A 24,638-nucleotide genomic window follows, 5' to 3' on the forward strand; every position below is an offset into this window, starting at 1 on the left:
TAAACATAGTCCTCACTAGGCTCATGGGCCCACCATTTGAACCCCTTCACTCTTGTGAGATACAATTTCTCACATGGAAAGTGGCTTTTCTGGTGGCAATTACGTCGCTACGACGTGTTAGCGAGCTGCAAGCCCTCACTATTCAGGAGCCTTTCATTCAGATACATGCTAATAGTTGTGCTGCGCACCAACCCTAAATTTATGCCCAAGGTAGTATTACAGTTCCACATTAACCAAACTATTGAACTACCGGTATTCTTCCCAAATCCTGATTCAGTAGCGGACAGAGCACTACACACACTAGATGTTAAACGAGCTCTTCTGTATTACATAGACAGGACTAAAGATTTCAGGAAAACTAAACAACTATTTGTTGCCTTCTCTCCACAACACAAGGGCAACCCAATCTCTAAATCAGGTATAGCCAGATGGATTGTTAAGTGCATCCAAATCTGTTATCAAAAGGCTAAACGCACTTTAACAGTTCCCCCAAGAGCGCATTCCACACGAAAGCTGCGGGCGTCCATGGCTTTCCTGGGTAACATTCCTCTAGAGGACATATGTAGAGCAGCCACATGGACCACCATACACACATTCACCAAACACTACTGCGTGGATGTGCACTCAAAACAGCAAGCTGCTGTAGGTCAGGCTGTTCTCAGAACTCTCTTTCAGACTGCTGCAGCTGGCACGGGCAACCGCCGCTAAGGAGGGTACTACTATTTATTCTATGCATCGATATAAATTCAGCAGCCCACATGCCTCGAACGGAATATGCTACTTACCAGTATGCATCTGTTCTTTGCATGTAGGGCTGCTGACATATATATCGCCCGCCCTCCTCCCCGGTGCCTGTCGCAGCTGTAGCACTCAGAATTCATTGTATTATTCTCATGCATGGTCATCACTTACTATATCACACTCCATCTCTGCCACAATGGCGAAAAACAATCTGAGGATGGAGTGGATGCCCATGCGCACTGTAGTCCAGGGGAGGAGCCACCTATCTCGTGATACTTCGAAGACTCTTCCAGGACAACAATGTGCAATCATCCGGACCCAACACTAGGCGGCGATCTATGCATAGATATAAATGTCAGCAGCCCTACATGCCAAGAACAGATGCATACTGGTAAGTAGCATATTCCATTTTTACCGTGGGACTCCCACCTCGGCGACTGGGAATGATTCAGGCATGTGAATCTATGAAAGATACCAATACTGGATAACTGTAGTTACAGGTAAGTAACTTGCTTTCTTATCTTCCAAAAGGAATATTTTTTGCCATGTCTACAACCAAGAAGTCCTTCTTCAGACCCTGTGAGACATGTGGAAAACAGCGACTTCATTCTGAGGATCCTCATAAGAAGTGCATTTATTGCCACTACCCTGAACATCAGGTAAAGGATTGTAAAATGTGCAGGACTTTCTCAAAAGTCCTTAAAAGAAGGAGAGGGGCGTCTCCTTCTGTGGCTACAGAAGTTGAAGACTATGGATCACCCCCTGTCAGATTTTAGAATGTGTTGAATATTGTTTTCTTGACTGTGAGAAAGTGCCCTCTTTCTTGCATGGTATGCCCCCACTTTTTGCTGAATTGCTTATTTTCTTTGAGTGAGTGTGCCCTGGGCTCCTGCTAACCAGGACCTATGTTCCTTCCCTAAAACTGCATTGAAGCCTAAACCCAATTGTCATCTCTGGCCAAATATCAGCCCCTTGTAAATGGCACCATAGGTACCCAGGGCACTGTGACCAGAGAAGGCCTCTAAGGACTGCAGCACTTATTCTGCCTCCCTTAGAGGCCTTGTACCCTGACACTCGCACACTTCCTTTGCAGGCTGCGTGTCTTGGTGCAGAACAAAGTGAAGAGTCGACATGGCACACATCCCTGTGTGCCATGCCTACAAACCACTGCCCTGGCATACATCAGTCACCCCTCTAGCTGGGTTCCCTATGCCAGTGGTACGGGTGCATGAGCCCTGTACCCCTACAGTACCCAGGTTCATTCCTGGGCACTGTAAGTGCAGTGCTGCCATTAAGAGTATATGGTACTGGGAGTTTGCCATTACGAACTCCACAGCACTATAATGGCTACACTGAAGACTGGGAAGTTTGCTATCAAACTTTTCAGCACATTAAATCCACACTGATGCCAGTGTGGGGTTTAATATAAAATGCACAACAGAGGGCATCTTCGAGATGCCCCCTGAAACTCGACCAACCTCCAGTGACCAGACTGAGTGGCTACCTAGGCTGCCACCACCAGACATGTTTCTGGACCCCTGGGTCGAGAGCTTGCTGCTCTCGTGGGCCTGAAACAATGGACATCCTGGGATGCAATGCCAAGCCTCCTCCCCCAGGATGGGCAGGTTTCACGAAGGAGAAGCTTCAAAGGCATGCCGCCTTTGTGAGCCTCTCCAGACCATTTGCTGCTTTCAGCAACTGGTCCCACTGGTTCTATCCCCCTCTTTGGGCGGGAGAACCGGTGGGAAAAATAAGTGAGGAAGAGATGAGTGCCCACCTCTACCAACTGCACCCCTAAGGTGGGGGAGGCGAGGTGAAGCACAACCTCGAGTCCCCGCCATCTTGAGGATGGGAGGACTCAGCCAACCAGGGACAGGCTCCTGCCCCCTCTCACTTGAGTGGCAGAATAGGGGGCGTAGCCACCCTTGGGAAGGGTCCCATTGGTCCCTGCCCTTTACCTACCTGTAACGCCCTAAATGTAGTATATTCGGGGCACCCTGAACCTTTCTTCCTCAGATCCAGCAACCACAAGAAAAAGAAGAGAAGGACGAGAAGCTGTACAGAGCATACAAGAGGACAATGCCTACTGACTTGGCCCCAGCTCTACAGGCCTGTTTGAACTGCAGCTTCTGGTGCCAGCCAGGTTCCACAAATACAGCCCACTCTACACCCGCTGAACCCGGCCTGAGCTAGAGTGGAAAAATACCATGAGGAGGTCCCCCTGGCAATCATGACCCGAGATCCGGTGACCCCTGACCTGCCCGAGTACCGCTGAGGGTGCAACAACAGTGCATCACTGCCCCAGGGAGACCCCTGAGTCTAATCCCAGTTCCTAACTAAAAAAACGATTACTTACCTCGAAACTAATAACCTGTCTTTCCTCATAGAATAAAATTGACACTTTTTCTCCCCAAAAAGTTTCCAAGTGTCGACTTTTAAAAACTACGAATATTCCTTAAATATCACACAAATAACCAAAACGCATTTTCTCAACTGTTTTCAGGAAATGTCCCAGTACTGAATCTAGGTATCAAGCACTGAGTCTGAAAAGTAACGTTAAAGTAATTTCCTTCCATAGGATAACATTGGCGGTTCTATGTGAAAAAGGTTCCAAGTGTCAACTTTTGAATTACAAGAATATTCTTTAAAAATCGTACAACTAACTAAAATGCATTTACTAAATTGTTTTCAGGAAATGCCCCGGTGCTGAATCTAGGATCCAGCACTGTCCTAGTAAAAGTAATCCGAAAAGTAATTTAATTGCATTTTACTGAAAAAACCTATTGATACTAAGTTTGTGCATTGCATTGCAACCCCTGTGAACTCTAATTGGTACAATGTCCTACTGTATTTTGAAAGTATTCAGCAACAGCATGTCATATCTGAAGAGTAATTTAATGCTTACTTGTGCCAGGCTTGCTTGGTTCGAACCAGCATTTACAATGCAATAGGTCTCGCATTAATTAAGTTTGAGCTATTGGCATTGCTAAATATTGCAACAAAAGTCCATAAATTGTAGGCCAACATTTTTTTTTTTTGTAGCAATGGTGGCATGCTGCGCTTTAAATGAATGTTTAAAAGTAAAGTGTGCCATACTGCTATTGTTACAATAGTTAATTGTGGATGCGTTAACAATTGATGTGTGCACTGATGGCTGGTGGTGTGTGTGTCTGTAGAAATTGTGCACTGATGGCTGGTGGTGTGTGTGTACTTGGTGAAAGCGTACACTGACGGCTGGTGGTGTGTGTGTGCTTGGTGAAAGCGTGCACTGACGGCTGGTGGTGTGTGTGTACCTGGTGAAAGCCTGCACTGACGGCTGGTGGTGTGTGTGTGCCTGGTGAAAGCGTGAATTGACGGCTTGTTGTGTGTGTGTGTGTGTGTGTGTGTGTGTGTGTCTGTGTCTGCCTGGTGAAAGCTTGCACTGACGGCTGGTGGTGTGTGTGTCTGTAGAAATTGTGCGCTGGTGGTGTGTGTGTACGTGGTGAAAGCGTGCACTGACGGCTGGTGGTGTGTGTGTCTGTAGAAATTGTGCGCTGGTGGTGTGTGTGTACGTGGTGAAAGCGTGCACTGACGGCTGGTGGTGTGTGTGTGCTTGGTGAAAGCGTGCACTGACGGCTGGTGGTGTGTGTGTGCTTGGTGAAAGCTTGCACTGACGGCTGGTGGTGTGTGTGTGCTTGGTGAAAGCGTGCACTGACGGCTGGTGGTGTGTGTGTGCCTGGTGAAAGCGTGCACTGACGGCTGGTGGTGTGTGTGTGCCTGCCTGGTGAAAGCTTGCACTGACGGCTGGTGGTGTGTGCCTGGTGGGAGCATGCACTAACGGCTGGTGTAGTTTTGTGTCCGGTGAAAGCGTGCACTGATGAGGTCTGTGCTTGGTGAAAGTGTGCACTGACTGTTGGTTCTGTGTGTGGTGTTGTGGTTGTATGATGTGTGGTTGTGTGTGGTGTTGTGGTTGTGTGATGATGTGGTTGTGTGATGATGTGGTTGTGTGATGATGTGGTTGTGTGATGATGTGGTTGTGTGATGATGTGGTTGTGTGATGATGTGGTTGTGTGATGTTGTGGTTGTGTGTGTGGTTGTGTGTGTGTGGGGGGCGGGTGAGGGGGCAGATAAGCTTAATGTTAGCTCTGAGGAGCACACAGTTTATGCTCATATTCTGAAGCATGTGTTGCCAGACTCCCTGCTTCCCCCTGACGGTCGGTCCGAGTTATACCTTGCACTGCTGTTAAGCCTTAATAAATCCCAGGCACACTTCCGCTTTGCATCTAGCGCCACTGGGAAGAAGCAGTGTACCAGTATATTGATTAATCAGCCGGCTGATGGAGACACTCCTGGGAAATCTAAAGCATTTAATAAAATAACTCTTAGCTCTTAAAGTGATCCTCACATATGTATAAAAACTACCGAAATGTGAGAAAATAGATGCAAAATAGGTCATGTGTGAGACCCCGACATGCCGCCCCTACGCTAGACGATGACAAACGTATGCACATGTCTATTTCTGAGCTTTTAAACTCTCCTGACAAAGAAATAGTGGTCTAACTAGAACATAATATCTAGGACCACTGGGATTATATGGCAGTGATGGACCAAAGTATGCAGCTAATTTATATGGCAAGAAAAGGCAAATTATGCGGCATAATGCAACACATTTTGTTATATTAATTATTTTGTCTTTTTTACTCACGGTAACACCATCTGGACAAATATTTCACCTTATTAGCAATACCTGTGAGAGCTGCTGCTATAATTTATGTGCTCCGGGCGTGAGCTGGAAACATGGAGGCACGCCCTATGTTTGGTAATATACACTACATACATTCTTGTGACGGGCACAATGGCTTACTACTTTAGAGCTGTTTTAAACCTCAGTGTGAGATAAACCACATCTATTTGGCACACTTCTGTATTGTACTGTGTTGAACAATCTGCAAAGCCTCAGGTTCTTCAGTGACGCACTGTAATTAAACATTTACCAATTATATCTGTTTCTGTAGGATTTGTCTACAGCACTGCATTTCAACTTTTATCAAAGGCACATGCCTATATAGCCAGTGGTGGATAATCTATTGTCAAAAGAAGTGTGGTCTTGCTCTCAAATTTTGCAACAGGCTTTGGCTTGAAGCCTCGGCCTACTCTGAAACACCCCTCTGCAACTCCCATCAGGTGCACTCTTATGTATGTTTAAGTAAAAATGCCTTCTGGGCTCAGCACTGTAACTGAAATTGTCAAAGCAGATCCTATGGAGAAAAGTGTAGAGCTATTTTTGTGTGTTGCTAATTGTAAGTACAATGTAACTGCAGCGTTCTCACCAATGCTCTGTGAAACTTCCTATTTTGATGCTGACATATTTGCTCTTTAATAGATTTTGCGGTTGGAGGACAGAATGACGGGGAGCAATCCTGTTTCCCCGTCTTCTTCGGGGTCCCCTGCTTCCAGCGGGGGAATGTCCCCACTTCACCTTGGACATCTGATGAATGACTCCCTAGATGGCTCTTTTGCTTTTGAAACCCCTCGGCTTGGGCCAAGGGCATCAGCAGCCTCTGCTTCAAGTCCGTGTGATTTGATGATGAAGGAGCCGGTACTGGATAAAAATCAGGCTGACATTCTGGAGCAAGCAAAACATGTGAGTACAACATGATCTTCTCTTGTCATAGACTGCTGTACTACCTAGGAGGTATGCCTGACTATCTAGCGAGCATTGCTACAGCAATATGGTAGGTGAAAATTGACTACCTTTCCTCATATGTTCAGCTTAACTTTACTTTGCTGTATATAGTTGTTGGGCAAAAGGCAGCTACAAGATGCAAATTAATGACTTGTTTATTTGAATACCTCATAGACATGCATACACTTGCATATAAGGGAACTGGTTGAAGGTATCAAATTGTTTTGTTCATATGTAAGCACATCATTTTCTGGCATGGGATGTTCTTTGATATAGTAAACAGATTGTGTGGATTTATGCAGGATCCCCGATGCATCTTTTTTTTTTAAAGTGAAAATACACCTATAGTAAGTAACATTCTTTTTTTATATTTAATACTATTTAGTGAGAAATTCTAGTACATTGTCATCGCTTGGAGAAAGAACAACATCCATTAGATACACAAGGATTGCATATTGATTTCATTAAGTAATGAATTTATATATAATCTTGAAACTTCACAAATTAGTTGTAACCTGCTAAAACAATAAGGTGAAAGGAATAAAGGAGCAGAGGTGAGCGTTAGACGATCAAGAAAATGTAACAGGGCTGCAGTGGATAGTGTTCGTTTCGGTGGTATGTTGTATTAAGTGAGTGCAGTGCTGAGTGTATGCAGAAATATTGGGTTGGTGTAGGAAAGTGCCCCATTTTGTATGGTTACCCTGTAACTTTTTGCCAGATAAGTGATGCCAACTTTACTGTGTGTGCTGGCATCCTGCTTACCAGACCCCAGCACCTGTGTTCTTTCCTAAAACGGTACCTTAGTTACCCACAGTTGGCACACCTCTGGGCCACCTGTAAGTCCCTTGTAAAAGGTACCCCTGATACCAAGGGCATTGTGACCAGAGATAGCCTCAGACGGCTGCAGTATGAATTGTGCCACCCCCGGGAACCCCTCACCTTGACACCCACACACTGCCATTGAAGGCGAAATGTCTTTGTGCAGACAAAACTGAAGCGTCAACATGACACACATCCCTGTGTGTCATGCCACCTACACTGCCTGTGGCATGTGTAATTCACCCCTCTAGCAGACCTAACCGCACAAAAGGCAGGGTGCACACTACCACAGGTTAGGGTATAGCTGCATGAGCAATATATGGCTCTACAGTGTCTATCATTCACAGACATTGTAAGTGCAGGGAAGCCATTTTGAGTACATGGGCTGGGAGTTTGTCACCACTAACTCCACAGCTCCATGATGGCTTTACTGAAGTCTGGTAAGTTTAGTATCAAACCTTCCAGCATATTAAACACACACTGAAGCCAGTGTTGGATTTAATGAAAAATGCATGCAGAGGGCATTGTGAAGATGCCCGCTGCAAAACGACCAACTCAGGTGTGGTTCTGGACTGGCTCCCAGCCATCTGCTACCTCCAGGCGGTTTTCTGGACCCCTGGGTAGAGAGCTCTTTGCGCTCTGGGTCTGGAAACAAAGCACAGCATGGGCAGATGTGTCATGCCTTCTGCCCAGGATGGGCAGGGTCCTCAAAGAGGGAGTTTCAAAGGCCTCTGGCTTTGTTAGCTGCCCCCAGTCTTTTTCTGCTTTCAGCAACTGGCTTCCACCAGTTCTGACACCCATTTTGTGCATGAGAGCCGGCGGGAAAACCTAGCTAGGAAGGGCAGTTGTGACCACCTTTTTCAACCCAATCCCTCAGGTGGGAGAGGTGAGGTGAAGCACACATCTCAGTCCCTGCCATCTTGAAGATAGGGGGCATCCAATTCAATCATTATTAGTCCTATGTCCCCTCCCACTGGAGGGTGCCATTTTAGGGGGTGCAGACACCCCAAGGAAGGGACCCGTTAGTCCCAACCTGCACACCTCTGTAATTCTCCTAAATATAGTATTTATGGATACCCCTGAATCTTGCTTCTTCAGAATTGACGTGACAAGAAGGACCGAAGACCCGTGCTGCAGAAGAAGAAGAAAACTACAACTGACGTGGCCCCAGCCCTACCAGCCTGTCTCCTGTCCTGAACCTGGCGTGTCATGCAGCCAACAGCCTCCAAGAACACCGTAGACCTGCCCTGCCTTCATAAAGAACTCCTATATCCCGTGGATACCGGATTTGTCCAAGGACTCCAGATCTGCGAGTCCACACCACTCGGCACCCGAAGCCCACGACCCGAGTTAGTGTCCTAAGACCCCCGTGAGGACCCCTAGCGATCATGACTTGAGTAGCAACATTGGATGACCTCCACCAACCTTCACTTTGACGCCTGCATCCTCAATTCAAAGGGTCCCCCCTACTGTGACTGTATTCGGTGAGAAGAATCCAACATGAAAGGACACGCCTGCATCCACAGCTCCTGTGACCTGAGGTGCCTGACCGACTGTGTCCAGCAACTCTTCAGTTTCATCCTCCAGTATCCAGTCGTTGGTTCCCTACGTCTAGTCTTCTGGGTCCAGCCTGCAGCCTTTTTCCACGACCGCCATCAAAACTCAGTGGGATCCCGACACCTATTAAACATTTGGCCGTCCCTGCGCTGTTAGTGGTGTGTACTTGGTGCTGACCTAGGGCCCCCTTCGACCTGATCCTAACCAGACTAGCTTGGCCCCAGAGACAGTGGCATTTCCGTGAGCAGTTCCAGACCAAGGTGCCCCCAAGCCCCATTGGTTATTACTGGCACCCTGCTTTCTGACTGCAACTCCAGTTCCAAAACCATTTTACTCACCTGGTACTTTACACTTTGTTTTTCCCCCTAGGATTGATTGGTGGGTTTTCTTTAAAAATTCTTCTAATTGTTGAACTGTCTCGTACTGCATCAAAAGTAACCTATTGCTCACACAACAGTTCACCTGCCTACAAATGTCCTGTGTGGAGGTAGGAGTGTGTATCATACCAAACCAGAACTGTATTCAAAATGGATTTACCAGCTTTTTGAACAGTTTTCTTGGTTGCAAAAAGTAATCTGAATGTTCCCTCTTAAGGGATTTCCATGTTTAGTTATAAGCGTTGAATAGTCCTGCCTGCCTGCTGGGGGATCTGGAGCACTTGTTAGGTGCTGAAGTTTGCTTTGGTTCAGAAACGCTTTAAAAAGTTACTTAGTCATAATGCAGCCCAAGCGATTAGGCTACAGTGGTAAAAATTCTTCATCTTGAAGGGGCAATAAGTTATTTTGCAAGGTCACAGTGAAAGAACCTTCATAAACCGTTTTGTTATCTAGTAATAAAATAGCTAAGTAACAATTTTTTATACAAACAATTGGTCTGGATTCAGTATTTGAGTATGTGAAATCATTTCTTGCGGGAGTGTGTACAATCAGTAAGGTCTTATCAACTTTAACCTCTGGGGATCTACTGGACTCTGTGCGCACAATACCTTACTTTGGTATAGTATATATAGAGCCAGCTTCCTACAGTGAGGAATTTGGCCTCTGTAGGAACCTCATCAGAGAATTCTGTATATTGGTAACTCAAGCCTCCCAGGTGTATATAGATAATTGGCTGGTAGATTTTCTCTCTATTGAAATGAACTTTGTGGTTATTGTTGGACTTGTGGATATACTGCTATCTGATGTTCGTTGGGGACAGTGGGCACTGCAGGCTACCCTAATACGATTCAGAAAAGGGGGTGGTGATGAACAGAGTGTCTGAATTAAGCAGACCACTCTTACCCAGTCCAAAGATCAGGGCTTGATCCATCACCGTTATTTAGCTCACTGCCCCATCCCAGCTCAGAACCTGGCTATATGCAAATTAGTCTGTCCCTGACCCAGTGCATCATGGGAACAGGGCAGACCAAACTACCAAGCCAATTCTTCACCAGAAAGGAGATAAGCTTCCGGGGACCGGTTTCTGCCATTTCAGGCGTCTTCAGCCCGGCTTGCTTGAATCCTGATGGAGCAGTGAGCAAGAGACTCATGTCTGAGTATACCCTGCCACACCTATAGTGGCCAAAAACGATTCAGAAAAGGGGATGGTGATGAACAGAGTGTCTGAATTAAGCAGACCACTCTTACCCAGTCCAAAGATCAGGGCTTGATCCATCACCGTTATTTAGCTCACTGCCCCATCCCAGCTCAGAACCTGGCTATATGCAAATTAGTCTGTCCCTGGCCCAGTGCATCATGGGAACAGGGCAGACCAAACTACCAAGCCAATTCTTCACCAGAAAGGAGACAAGCTTCCGGGGACCGGTTTCTGCCATTTCAGGCGTCTTCGGCCCGGCTTGCTTGAATCCTGATGGAGCAGTGAGCAAGGGACTCATGTCTGAGTATACCCTGCCAAACCGGTCCCCGGAAGCTTGTTTCCTTTACAGTGAAAGAATTGGCTTGGTAGTTTGGTCTGCCCTGTTCCCATGATGCACTGGGCCAGGGACAGACTAATTTGGATATAGCCAGGTTCTGAACTGGGATGGTGCAGTGAGCTAAAAAACGGTGATGGATCAAGCCCTGATCTGTTGACTGGGTAGGAGTGTTCTGCATTAATTCGGAATACTCTGTTCATCACCACCCCCTTTACTGTATTGTTTTGGCCACCATAAGCGTGGTAGGGTATACTCGGATGCGAGTCCCTTGCTCACTGCACCATCAGGATTCAAGCAAGCCGGGCCGAAGGCGGCTGTAATGCCAGAAACCGGTCCCCGGAAGCTTGTTTCCTTTCCAGTGAAAGAATTGGCTTGGTAGTTTGGTCTGCCCTGTTCCCATGATGCACTGGGCCAGGGACAGACTAATTTTCATATAGCCAGGTTCTGAACTGGGATGGTGCAGTGAGCTAAAAAACGGTGATGGATCAAGCCCTGATCTGTTGACTGGGTAGGAGTGTTCTGCATTAATTCGGAATACTCTGTTCATCACCACCCCCTTTACTGTAAGGGCTACCCTAATACAGCTGTTATAAAATATAGCTTACGGTGCATTTCATGTTGTCTTTAAGGTAAAGCGAAATCTCTTCCAAAAATGCATATAAGTTTACAGATAAAGAATTTAATGGCATAAGTTGCCAACTTCCTCTTTGTAGTTCTAGCTGAGTTCAGAATCCATAAAGCCCAGTTTAACGACTTTGACCAGGGTCCACTAGGATAAGTGTAAGGAAAAATTTCTGCATTGAGATAAGGTTGGGCCGAGTATGTTTTGCAGCGTGAATCTTTCTGGATTCACTATGCTGTGCATTATTCCGCGGTCTAGTGGTTGGGTCCGGAATTGTAGTCTTTTCTTTCTTTTTTTCATAGCCAAGGTGGGCGTCGACGTCCCACCTTTTGGTGTACTTCCTGTGACTTCGGCAAGCTTCCTGCGAAAGCTCCCACCTTTTGGCGCCATTTTCAGATTCTTTTTTCCGCCGTTGGGTATGGATCATCACCGAGAGGCTCCAGAGTTTTTGGAGGAAAGAAGAGGAAAAAGCATTATCCTACACAGAAAGGAGTAGAGAAGACACCGAGAAACAAGATCACTGTACCGGGATGATGAAGAAGGAGGAGAACTTCGATGTCCAACGGAGTATGTGCACACAGGGGGCTCCCTGAGCGCAGGAATGGAAAAAACACCTTTTAAATTCTGCCTTAACTGCCACCACAAGTACGCGCAGAAGGACCAGCACCCGGTTTGCAACCTCTGCCTACCGGTCGACCACGAGAGCAAGGATTGCAAAGCCCCCTCCGCCTTCACCCCGAAGACCCTCAGGGTTAGAGAGAGACAGAGAAGAGCCAACTACAACATGCAAGGAAAAGGCCAACCTTCGTCGCTTCGTGACCTGGGCCTCTCCAGCAACGAAGAGGATAACATCGCCGAGGGACCAGATGACTGCACGGTCGTAGAGACCGATAAGAAAAAAATCTAAAGAGGTAGGATAGACGTTGACCCCATAAACCCTGACAGACTCTCGAAAGACAGTCTGTCCACGAAGGGAGCACTGGCGCCGAAAATCTAGACGGCCGCAGCTGCACCCAGGGACAAACAGCCCAGCGGATCGAAAAGGACTCCCAGACGGCGAAAGCTGGCGAAAAGCCAAGGTCGTCGAAGCAAGTCCCCGAAAAGGACCGCTCAACTTCGAAGGTGAAGGACCCGAAGGCTGCTTCGACGACTACGTCGAAGAGGTCGGCCAAAACACTCTACACCGAACTAGCCGCCGAGATGGAGAGAAAAAAGAGAAGGCTCAAGGCTGAAATGGATAACATCCTGCAAAGGAAAAGAGAGTTCGACGAAAAAATGAAAAGGTTCACGATTCCGTCGAAACCGCCAACGACGATAGTCAAGATAGAGGAGGAAGAGGAGTTGGATGCCGAAGAACTGCTGAAAACTACTGAGCACCAGGAACACCTAGAGGAAGAGCGCCTATACTACGACGAAGAAGGCACGATGACCAGCGGACGAGTTTCGACTGGGCATCGTCGGTGGCACAGAACCTGGAGTGGCAGGACCTAGACACCGAAAGCCCAGAAGAACCCGTGGAGACGTACCCTTCGAGGCCTTCGCCACCAGATGACATTGGGGTCTACAACATGGTCATCAGGAACGCGGCAACGGCTTATGGAGTCAAACTGGAGGCATGCTTCCTCTTAGAGACCCTGCTGCCCACTCAAACAATTAGTCAATTCCTCCCCATGCTTCCAAGTGTCCTAGACCAAGGGAGGGAGGCATTCAAGGACCCAGCGAATTGCAGGTCTGTCACACCTAGGACGGAGAAGAAATACAAGCACTCCTCTAAGGACCCCCCTTACATCCAAGGATCCGTCACGGCGGACTCCATTATTGCAGCAACAGCCAGGAAAAGGGCAAACGTCCCAACAACCTCAGGCCCACCACCAGACAAAAGAGTAGGAGGATGGACCTAACTGGGAGAAAAATAGAGAGGAATGCAGCAGTACACTGGCGCATTGCAAACTCTAATGCCCTACTAAACAGACATGCATACCAGCATTGGGACGAGGTCGGACAGCTACTCAAACACCTCCCTGAGTAATACTATCAAAGAGCGCGTCTCCTGGTGGAGGAAAGCAAGAATATAGCAAATTCATGCCTGAAATCAGCCTTGGATGGGGCAGACCCATCCAGCAGGCTAATGATGATCGGGGTCACAGAAAGAAGTCTTGCCTGGCTGAGGATCTCCGGCTTCAAGCCGGAAGTACAGAACAACGTTCTGAGCACCCCATTCAATGGAGAAACACTGTTCGGGGCTCCAGTGGATGAAAAACTCACCCAGCTCAAAAAGGAGAATGAGACTCCAAGGTTACATGGGGGGCCTTGAAATTCAGAGGCCTGAGAAGGGGTACCCCGACACGGAGACCAAACGGAAGGGGGGGTAAACAGCCGGGAACGTCACACCAGGCATTCCAGCAGGCCTACCAAGTCGACAATCAAGTGCAGCAGGGCCAGCAAAAACAGACCTGGCAGTACCAGCCTCGGGGCCAGTCCTTTCGCAGGAGGGTGAACAGACGAGGGCAAACTAGAAGAGGGAGCCAGCAACCCACCTCGAAGTGACTCCATCCCACCAAGTATGCCCACCCACACAATCCCTCTGAAGGTGGGGCACAACAAGTTCTACAAAAGAGGGTTACACGGACCAAGCATCAACGATCATGTAATTCCAGTAGGAGGCAGGCTAAAACATTTCTTTCAGGAATGGAAGAGGATAACTACAGCCAAATGGATACTCAACCTTATACAGTTTGGATACTGCATAGAACTGGAAAAGAAACCACCAAACAGAAAACTAAAGAGGAAGGCGCATTCAGCAAAAGAACTAGTGCTACTCCTAGAGGAAGCACAACAACTCCTCCAAAAGGAGGCCATCGATCCAGTTCCATTTAGAGAAAGAAACAAGGGAGTGTACTCAAACTATTTCCTAGTATCAAAACTGGACGAAACGCTAAGACTCATCCTGGATCTAAGGTTCCTAAACAGATACGTAAAAACACAAATATTCAAAATGACATCCCTACAAGAGGTCATTCCTCAGATAAGGGTCGGAGACTTCATGTCCACCATAGACCTCAAAGATGCCTACCTGCACATTCCCATGAACAGGCAGCACAAAAATCTACTAAGTTTTACCATCAACAAAGAACACTACCAGTTCACAGCCCTAGCCTTCGGACTAAAATCCGCACCAAGGGTCTTTACCAAATGTCTCGCTGCCGTGACTGCGCACCTACGGAGTGAATGGATTTATGTATACCCTTAACTCGACGACTGGCTAATAAAAGCAAGTTCCCACAGGACGTGCAAGGAACACGCACAGCGGGTCACAAACACTGACAGACCTGGGATTCTCCATACACTGGGGGAAATCCTCAATGGAACCAGAGCAGGTGAAGATCTTTCTAGGAGCACAGATCAACACCATACAGAGCAAGGTGTTCCCCAGCGACAAGAGAACACTTGCCCTGCTGAAGGAGACACGCCACTACCAGAAGGGGCGAGCTCTGACAGTGAGGACAGCGAGCAGGATCATGGGGATGATGGCGTCCTGCATACACCTGGTCCCCAATATACGGCTCCACATGAGACCATTCTAGGAATGGCTGCAACAACAATGGTCACAAGCTACAGGAAGTTGGGAAGATCTAGTGGTTGTAACACACGCAGTGCAGGAAGAGATAACGTGGTGGAACAAGGAGAACATAATAAAGGGGAAGCCTTTAACACCACCAACCGTGACCATCACCACAGACTCATCGCAGATGGGATGGGGAGCACACATGAACAAGCTCAAGCAGATGTGATCAGACACATCAACTACCTGGAACTGAAGACTGTGCTCCTCGCCCTGAAGGCCTTCCAGAAACAACTGTACAACCAGAGAGTGTTGGTACAAACAGACAACACAACAGCGATGTTCTACATCAACAAACAGGGAGGAACACAATCAGTGGCACTATCCAACCTAGCGCAGGAAATATGGAGATGGGCCATCCCACTCAAAATAGACCTACTGGCCATACACCTACCAGAGAAGGACAATGTGGAAGCAGACAGGCTCAGCAGACAGACATCAGCATCCCACGATTGGGAGCTCAATGCACAGGAAACACAAAGGCTATTCAGGAGGCGGGGGAACACCAACAATAGACCTATTTGCAACACACCAGAATGCAAAATGCCGATACTTCGCATCGAGGCAACCAGAGGAACATTCCCAGGGGAATGCCCTATGGATAAGCATTTGCCTACGCTTTTCCCCCGATACCGCTGATACACAAGGTACTCTGCAAGTGCAGAACCAGCAACATGATACTGATCCTGATGGCACAACAGTGGGCAAGGCAGATTTGGTACTCACAAATAATGGAAATGGCGTAGGGAACACCCCACAAGTTCGGGAAAAGAAAAGACTTACTCTCCATGCAAAACGGAGAAGTACTACACCCAAAGCCAAAGAGCCTCAGCCTAGCTACATGGCTCCTGAAGACATAGATTTCGCACAACTCAGGCTGCCGGTGAGCACTCTGCGGGTGCTACGAGAGGCAAGGAGACCTACCACACGAAGGTGCGATGTGGCAAAATGGAAGCGGTTCACACTATGGTACAGCAAGAAAAAGCTGGACAAGAAGATGACGAGGGAATCAACGGTGCTAAAATATCTGACACCTGCTGAAAGCAAAGCTAAGTTCATCCTCGCTAAGAGTACACCTAGCAGCGATAGTAGCCTACACAAGAGGAGAGACAGGAAAGAGCTTCTTTATATCACAAGTTGTGAAAAGATTCCTGAAAGGGGCTAAAAGGATAGCGCCCCCACCCCCTCCCCCCCCAAAGGGTGCCACCACCATCATGGAACCTTAATTTAGTACTAACAGAGCTTATGAAGGCACATATCGAACCAATTCATAAGGCATCGCTACAAATGCTCACAATGAAGACTGCCTTTCTAGTGGCAATCACCTCGCTACGCAGGGTAAGCGAACTGCAAGCGCTAACAATGCAAGAACCCTACATTCAAATACACAATGATAGGTTGGCAATGAGAACTGACCCACATTTTATGCCAAAGGTGGTGTCTAGGTTTCACATGAACCAGACAATACAAATACCAAGCTTAGTTCAGAAACCTCCATAAGCGCAGAGAGGGCACTGCACACTCGACGCTAGAAGAGCAGTAATGCATTACATGGAAAGACCTAAGGAGCACAGGAAAACAAAGCAGTTCTTTGTGTCCTTCGCAAGTAGTTTCCTGGGTAGACCAGTAACGAAGGGAACCATCACACGAGGAATCGCACAAACTATACAATTCTGCCACAAACAGGCAGGCCAAGAACTAGAAGAGGGGGCACAAGCCCACTCTACCAGGAAGAAGGGAGCAACAACAGCCTTCCCGGCTAACACACCCATTCAAGACATATGCCTGGCGGCTACAAGGGCTTCAGTGCACACGTTCACTAAGCACTACTGTGTGGATATGCAAATCAACAAGGAAGCACAAGTAGGACAGAAGATGATTCAACATATATTCAAAAACCAACGCTCATCTTCCACCCAGCCGCCACAAACATAACAAAACCGCTTCAAAGTCTATGCACAGCATAGTGAATCGAGAAAGATTCACGCTGTAAAACAAATACTTTCTTACCTTTCGGTGTAGTTTTGCTGCTTGAAGATCTTTCTGGATTCACAAGCTAACCCACTCACCTCCGTCGGAAAGATGAGGCAGGAGAAGAAGGTGGAAATATATATACAATATAGAAACCGACACCTTAAAAGACAAAGAGGAAAAATCACTTACTTTGAGGAAGAACTAGAAAACATGGCAAAAGATTCACAAACAGATCACAAAAACAAGAAAAAAGAATCCGAAGATGGCGCCCAAAGGTGGGAGCTTCCTCAGGAAGTGTGCCGACGTTACAGGAAGTACACCAAAAGGTGGGAAGTCGACGCCCACCTGGGCTACGAAAAAAAGAAGACTACGATTCCGGACCCAACCACTAGACCGCGGAATAATGCACAGCATGGTGAATGCAGAAAGATCTCCAAGCTGCAAAACTACACCGACTGGTTAAACTATTCGTTTTGCAATGTGAGAATTTCTGTGTTCAGGCTTTGCATTATTTTCCCCATCTAGTTTTTGCGTCTGGATTTGTCTTGGTCACTTATCCGGTGATGTGTTTTTTAATTTTTGTTTGTGTTCGTGGGTGTCATTTACCATTTTGTACTGTGACCCTCCTTGCATGACATGCCATCAGACGTACTCCCTGGAAAACCTTTGACCTAATCGCCATCTTTAGCATTTGTTGAGGTCACTGAAGAAGGGGGCAATTGCAGCCTGTTTACCAACAGATGTTGAGAGAAAAAGAAGACTCTGAAAACTACTGCCAAAACACCAAAAGGTTTTAGGATGAACATGTACTGCAGCCATGTGGGCTGAGCAAGGGGCATAACCCCTTTATATTTTGCCCAACTGCCATCACTAAAATGAAGGGACAGCCACAATGTTTGCAGTCTCTGTCTTTTCGAAGGACCACAGTTTCGAGTGCTGTATGTGTATATTTTCAACCCTACACCCGGAGGACAAGAGAAAAGCATTTGTGGGTATACAAAGACATGGCTTTGTTCCAGCGAGCTAAGTCCCTAAAGGACATGGGCTTGTCAAGCGATGACTGACAAACATTTGAAGACTCCTAGATGGCCTAGTGGGAAAATCCTGATGTGAGTTCACAGAGACTCAAAGGGAGGAAACATCCAAGAAGATGCAGAAATAAAGAAAATCCAAGTAACTCATTCAGGGCATTCAGTGATAGAGCCATATAGCTCTGAATAGAAACATGGTAAACCCATCTAGATATCAAAACCTTTTTTTCCCCAAGCAGGCAAAAATTGAGCCCTACGGATCCAAGCAATAGGACTCCAATGGAGGCAAACCCTCTGACGGAGCCTCTAAGCTTAAAGTGCAGTGTGTGTGTTTAGGGATAAAGAACCTTCAGGGAAGGACACCTCGATGGCGAAGGAAAACATGTGAAATGTTCAGTATAAAATTAGAAATCTCTGAAGGTTAAGAGGAAAAAATAGCCACTTGAGGCGGACGTTCAAACCCTAATACATAGGAAGCAAGAGTTCAACAATTCTATTAAGAACTCCTTTAGAAACCTCAACAAGGGAAAAAGCCAGAGGTGACAGATCTAGACCCTACTGTGAGAAGTTGGCCTGATATATGATGCTCACTAGTTCTAGTGATCACCTTGTATCAGTCCAAACAACCCTTATGGTGATTGGTTGTAAGTCAACCTTATAGACCAGCTATCCAAATGGTAGCATGGACAAAGCAGTCTTAGGCTAAACTCTTTTGGCATGTGAAGCCAGCTGTTTTACCACAATATAACCCCTTGAATACCAGATGAAAGGACACCACACAGGTTGTTATGAAAATAAACAGTATATTTATTAATAACAACACCTCTGAACTCTTTGAGGTCAGAGGGCTAAGCACATGACAATCTCTTACGAAAAACACTACAAGTCGCACAAAATTACAATGGTGCCCTAAGGGCACGACAAACCATATACTAAGTAAGTGGAATGTGAAAGTCGATAAAAGGAATGGAGCTGTCCAGAGGCTGTAGGATCGATGGGACCACGCTACACTAACTTCAGGTAAGTAATAGGAGGCCCACGGAACGCGTGTGCAGAGTGTGAACTCACACGCAAGATGCGTAACAACGTCTATGGACAGTACAGTTCAAGTTAAAGGTGAGTACGGACAATCCTGACTAGATAGGACTAAAAAGACTGTGGAAATGGACACTAGGACAGTTAGACTACCCTTGAGCACCGAAATGCTCTTGTTACCTCACCCACGGGCCGCGGGTGCATAGGTGTCAAAGTGCGTCGGGTTCTCGCGTTGAAGTCAATGGAGCCTGAAAGAAAAGATGCTGCAGGCGACCAGGAGGAAGATGTCCGGTGCAATCCAAGGGTGGATTGTTGAAGAAGGAGACCTGAAAGCAGAGGGGACAATGTTCACAGTCACTAGCCAGTGACTGGAGTGGAACCAGGAAGGAACCAGATGTCGTCGTCGCAATCAGGTGAAGAGTGGACGCTTGACTCTGCAGCCACGTGGACCAGGAGGTGTCTTCGACGACCAGGATGGAGGCACGAGCTGTCCCACGCAGGCTCTTGCTGTCGGCGGTGTTGGATCCGGAATCGGCGTCAACAGGCCTTGGCAAAGGCAACCCACGCGGTGAGTGAAGAAAGCGTCTGGTGCGGACTAGGAGAGTCCGGGGTGCCCCTCTTTTGGAAGGGAGCAAGGGCCAGTCTGGAGCAACCAGACCAGCAGCAAAGATTCAAAGGTTCGTGGTCTAGGAGGCCACTAGCCAGCCGGCAAGTGACCAGACAACGCGTCGAGCAGCAAACAAGCAGAAGGGCCCCACGCAGATCTCGTGGAGGCTGGAGGGCTGATCTTCGGTGCAGGAGCTGCTCGGGGTTGGGCTTCTCAGTCCCCAAAGCACTTGGTCGAGTTTACCTCGGGAGTCGTGCTGGAAGCGAAGTGCAGGTTCGTTCAAGATGGCCGGTCCCACGTGTCTCGTCGCACCCACGGGTCTCAGCTTTGCTGCAGATGTGAGTTGAGGTCGGAGAGGTCTGGGAATCCGGGTCTCGTCGGGCTCTGAAGTCTGGATCCTCGAGGGAAGACGACAAAGTGAAGCCGCTGGACGCTTGATGGTGCCTGCAGTTGCAGGGTGGACACTCCTTGCCCACAAGGGAGATTCTTCAGTCTTCTGTGGAGCAGAACGTCGAAGGCCAGAGTTTCTTCTTGTTGAATAGTTCAGGATAATCTAATTTGGAATGGGACCAGCTCCTACCTTTATTCTCCTAAAGGGGGCTGCACTACTGACTAGGTCCCTCCCCTGGGTGGGACCAGGAAGGGGAGTGGTTACACCCCCTATCCTTTGTCCGTTTTCCCGCCAGAGCTGGGGCTGGGATGCCCCAGCAACTGGTTTCAACCGGTGTATGCACAGGGCACCTTGTGTGCCCCAGGCATGTCTCATTCCTTTCAGGCCTATCCTCCCCAATACACAAAGTCCTGTCTGGGGTGGTGCTAGCACCTCCCAAGGCAGGAAACCCTTTGTCCAAGCCATCCTCGCTGGAAGGACTCCCAGCAGCAGGAGGTCAGACTTGTGTCTGTGGTGGCAGCATCCATTTTGTGATGCTGAGGCTCGAGTTAACTTTAACCGGGGTTCACAGTTACATACATGTTGTGTCCCTCTAGAAGGGTGGAATGCTACCCCCGTCGCCAGAATTGGCGAGGGGGTAGTATTCCAAATCGTATGACACCTTACTCGACATGTTTTGATAATGTTATACCAGAGTTAGCATTTAACCGCGAGGTTGATAATGCAAGAGTATATGGTATAGCGTTATCATGGAACAGCTATTAGGACTTGGTTCCGCAAGCTGCAAACGGGCTCAGCTCATGCCAGAGCACCATCTCACATAATTCCAAGCACTCTGCCTTCAGGATTGATAAGGCCTTCCATAGGAGTGACTGATAGGAATATATGTGTCCATTTTAGGTTTAGATATAGGTATACTATATCTACAGCAAAGGGTGTTTACACCACCTTGCCCCAGCTGTCATGCAGCCAGTTGTGTCAGATTTAGATGGCCAGCCAGGGGTGGCATAATACATGCTTCAGCCCCTGGTAGGCCCTGGGTACACCTATACCCTGAGTACAGGGACTGATAAGGTGGCCCAGTACCAATTGGTAAATGCACCTAAAGTACATGGTTGTCAATTTAGAGAGAGAACAGCTAGGCTGTGGGTCTGATTAGCAGGCCCATAGCCAGGGAAAGTCGTAAACCAGTGAAGCAAAAAGCAAAAATCTGGGGTGACCATAGGATTGCAGACCCCACTCTCCTACACCTACACCTACACCTACACTTACACCTGAGCCACAAGAGGAAGTAGAGGAGAAGTTCCATGATGAAGATGACCAAATAAGCAGGACTGATGTGCCACACCCTTGGATGTCTTGGCGGAAGCCCACTTCCCCCTCCCTCCCCCCCCTTCTTTTGCCCTTGCTCTTAATAACTTTGATTAGTTTACTCTGAATGCTTGCACAGGTTGTTGCCCTTATATCATGAACATTTTCACTGATTGGCTGTCTTCCGCCCAAATTCGATTGTCTGTCACATGTACATCACTGTTTGATAAACTTTTCACAAGTACTCTGGGAGAGCTACACCATTGATGCAGACCTTCAATGTCTACTTCTCAATTCACATGTGACAACCGCTTTAATTTATTTTATTTAATTCATTTCAAATTTTCTCTGTTTGTGTAAATTAAACGCTCTCCCGATGATTTAGAATGGATATAGACAATCACTTCTCACATGCCGGACTGCAGCCTCGAACCCTTATCCCCGCAACACTCCAATGCCATTTGTTTCCTGGTCTCCCTAGGGTACTTCTCCATTCCTTGCTCGGTCTAGTCCTTCTTCCGTGACGTTGGGTACATTACTGTTTCCCTTCCTTCTTGAAGGTATGCCTTGCCGCAATTCCTTGCTCTGGACTCTTTAATTGCCCAAGCTTGGTCCCACTACATGGAGGCTTCATTCCTCCCCTTCAACGGACCGCTCAACAGACTGACTTCATCCCGGTGCTACCGGCACCTGTGGCCCACATTCAGTAAGTGCCCCCCTGCTCCCAACCTCGTTTACCCGCCCCTCGTGTAGGTTGATTGCTGCACTTGTCAACCTCATCCCAACCTATGACTTACGTCCACGCTGTTCTCATTCCCCACCACCCCCGTTACATTCCTTTTCATATACGGCCACCCGGCCTGGCCCCCTGGTTGTTACTGCCTGGTTTAGTTTGGCCCATCCCGGTTCCCCATCCTCTGCTTTGTTGCCCTGGATCGTTTTGGGTAAATATTTAATGTACAATTTACACTTGCTGGTTCCTATTGTTGTATACCAGACTTATGCCACAACCTTGGGTACTAAGCGCCTCCTCTACCTTTTCCTCTACCCCCAGCTCCCACAGATTGACAGGTTGCCCTGATTGACCGTATACCCTGGATCTTATTATCCACCCTCTCCTCTCTTAATTAGGTAACCCTCCTTCTACAATGAATGACTTACTTACTGTTCTCCGTTTGTCCTCCCTGGACCGCTCCATCACTCTTACCATCCCTCTCTTTTTCATTCAGAGCACTACAGCAAACAATTTGACTTTTGTCCTGATGATGACGTGTAATAACTCCGGTTGAAACGCCGTTGACTACCCAGCCTAGAACATGTGCGCTGTTGTGGTCAATTGACTTAACGAAATACGCTTTGTAAAAACACTGTATATAACTTTTGACCACCTGTATTTACCTTTTCCGTAATTCTGTCGCTGTTAACGCTGTTTCTCGCACTCCTTGTCACTGCGCCGTACCACCCTTCCACTTACACGCCCAGTGCTCACTTTGTGTGTTATGGTCATTTTTTGTATTCATATACTGTAGTGCTTTCTAACTACTATGAAATTATAGTTTATAATTTTCTCCTTTACCTACGTTGTGGTCTCCCCCCCCCTTATTTTCCCCTCTCACACATTTGTGATATAAATTGTGCCCGGTCTCATCTGGGTTAACGGGCCTTACTCCTGTTATTGTTCGTTTTTTTTTTTTTTTTGGTCGAGCAGTAAGGAAGTACCAGAGGACAGTGTAAAGCTTTCGTTGAAGCCTCCGCCGCCCGCACGCTCCAGCCTCTTGTGCAGCTTCAGCAGCAGAGCCCGGCGCACACTGCCTTCTCCTCTGCTGCACACACGCATTTTTCACACTCTCCTGTCACCCGCTTTGACAGAGGTTTGTGGAGAGAAGGCAAACAAGACATCTGCAAGCATTACACACTGGTAACACAAGCCCAACTTCCCTGATTGCCTTGTGGCAGCCCACAACTTTCCTTCGGAAAACACACGCATAAACCAAGCGCGGCCGCTAAAGTTCACGGACCGCGCTCCAGCAAAGTTTGTAATAAAAGCCTGGATGTTCGATTTCCAAACAGAATTGGGGCCACTCGTAATAAAGCCCAGCTGCAGCCACTGCATGCTTCTGTAAACCATCATGCATCTTTGCGTCCCTGCAGTTTTAACTCGATCACTCCTCTTCCCCAGTAAGAAAACAGCTCCCGGCACTGCTGCTGAGCTGGCATAGATTGATGACCCTGCTGCTGAGCTGGCAAAACATATCGGGAATTAAATGTTTAAAGACAACAAGTGTTTCCAAATGATTTCTGAAACCAAAACAAATGGTTCGAGGAATATGAGCTGCAGATTGTACACTTAGCAATCGATCGCCACCTGGTGTTGGGCTCGGATGATTGCAGGTTGTCTGCTTCTTGGAAGAAGTCTTTGTAGTCACGAGATAGGTGACTCCTCCCTTGGACAATACTGCGCATGGTCATCGACTCCATCCTCAGATTGTTTTTTTTCCGCCACTGGGTTCGGATGAAAGTTTTCCGCTCCGGCTAGAAAAGACAGTTTTCGACATTTTCGAAGCGAAAACTTTAGATAACAACTTTCGACATCGAATAAACCTTTCGACATCACAGCTACATCCCGGTGCGTCGACGCGGGCCGTTGGGCCTATCGGCGCCGTACGGCCTACGCCTCATGGACAGAACTCCATTCAAGAGATGCCCGGTATGTCGAGCAAAATTCCCTCATAGCGACCATCACGAGGTTTGCAACCTCTGTCTCTCGTCAGAACACGACGAGTCGACCTGCACAGCCTGTGCCTTCTTCCGATCGAAAAAGACCATTCGGGATCGGAGGGCCCGTCGACACGAGATGAGATCAGCGCCAGCACCGGAGGCCATCTTTGAGGAGGAGATTGTTGAAGAAGACGTCTCCGAGGACGAGAACCCACTCGAAGATATCTCCGAGGACGAGGCTCCACTCGTCGCCGAGGAAGACTCGCCAGATCTCCAGATCATATCGGGAGCAGAGGACTCTGACGATTCGATTCCATCTCGACAACCCGTCAGGACCTCTGCCCCTGCACAACAGACACTACCCAAACCAAAGGCAACGGTCAGCACTCCGCCCATGGGGCCCAGTCGACACCGAAATTTACCCTCCGACGCCCCGCCTTCGGGCTCGGCTCCGAGGAAAAGACTACGCCTTCTGGTGCCTCTGCACCGAAAGAAACACATGTGCCAATTCCACCTCCATTGGCACCGAAACATCCTTCGACACCGAAGGACTCTTCGGCAACGAAGCTAACACGCCCTTCGGTGCCCAAAGACTCTTCGGCACCTAAACAGACATCGGTGCCGAACACAAAA

At 47.8% G+C, this 24,638-nt stretch overlaps 1 protein-coding gene across 4 annotated transcripts in view; it reads left to right on the plus strand.

Moving 5' to 3' along the window:
* Positions 1 to 24,638, plus strand: part of SRCAP (Snf2 related CREBBP activator protein) — a 1,816,344-nt gene that overhangs the window by 215,898 nt on the left and 1,575,808 nt on the right. For all 4 annotated transcript variants that reach the window (XM_078652845.1, XM_078652844.1, XM_078652847.1 and 1 more), the window contains one exon: positions 6,104 to 6,364. In XM_078652845.1, the coding sequence (XP_078508971.1) occupies positions 6,104 to 6,364 (261 nt within the window). The remainder of the gene's footprint in view (positions 1 to 6,103; positions 6,365 to 24,638) is intronic.

Source organism: Lissotriton helveticus, chromosome 7, assembly GCF_964261635.1.
Source record: "Lissotriton helveticus chromosome 7, aLisHel1.1, whole genome shotgun sequence".
In the NCBI taxonomy this organism is placed as follows: Eukaryota; Metazoa; Chordata; class Amphibia; order Caudata; family Salamandridae; genus Lissotriton; species Lissotriton helveticus.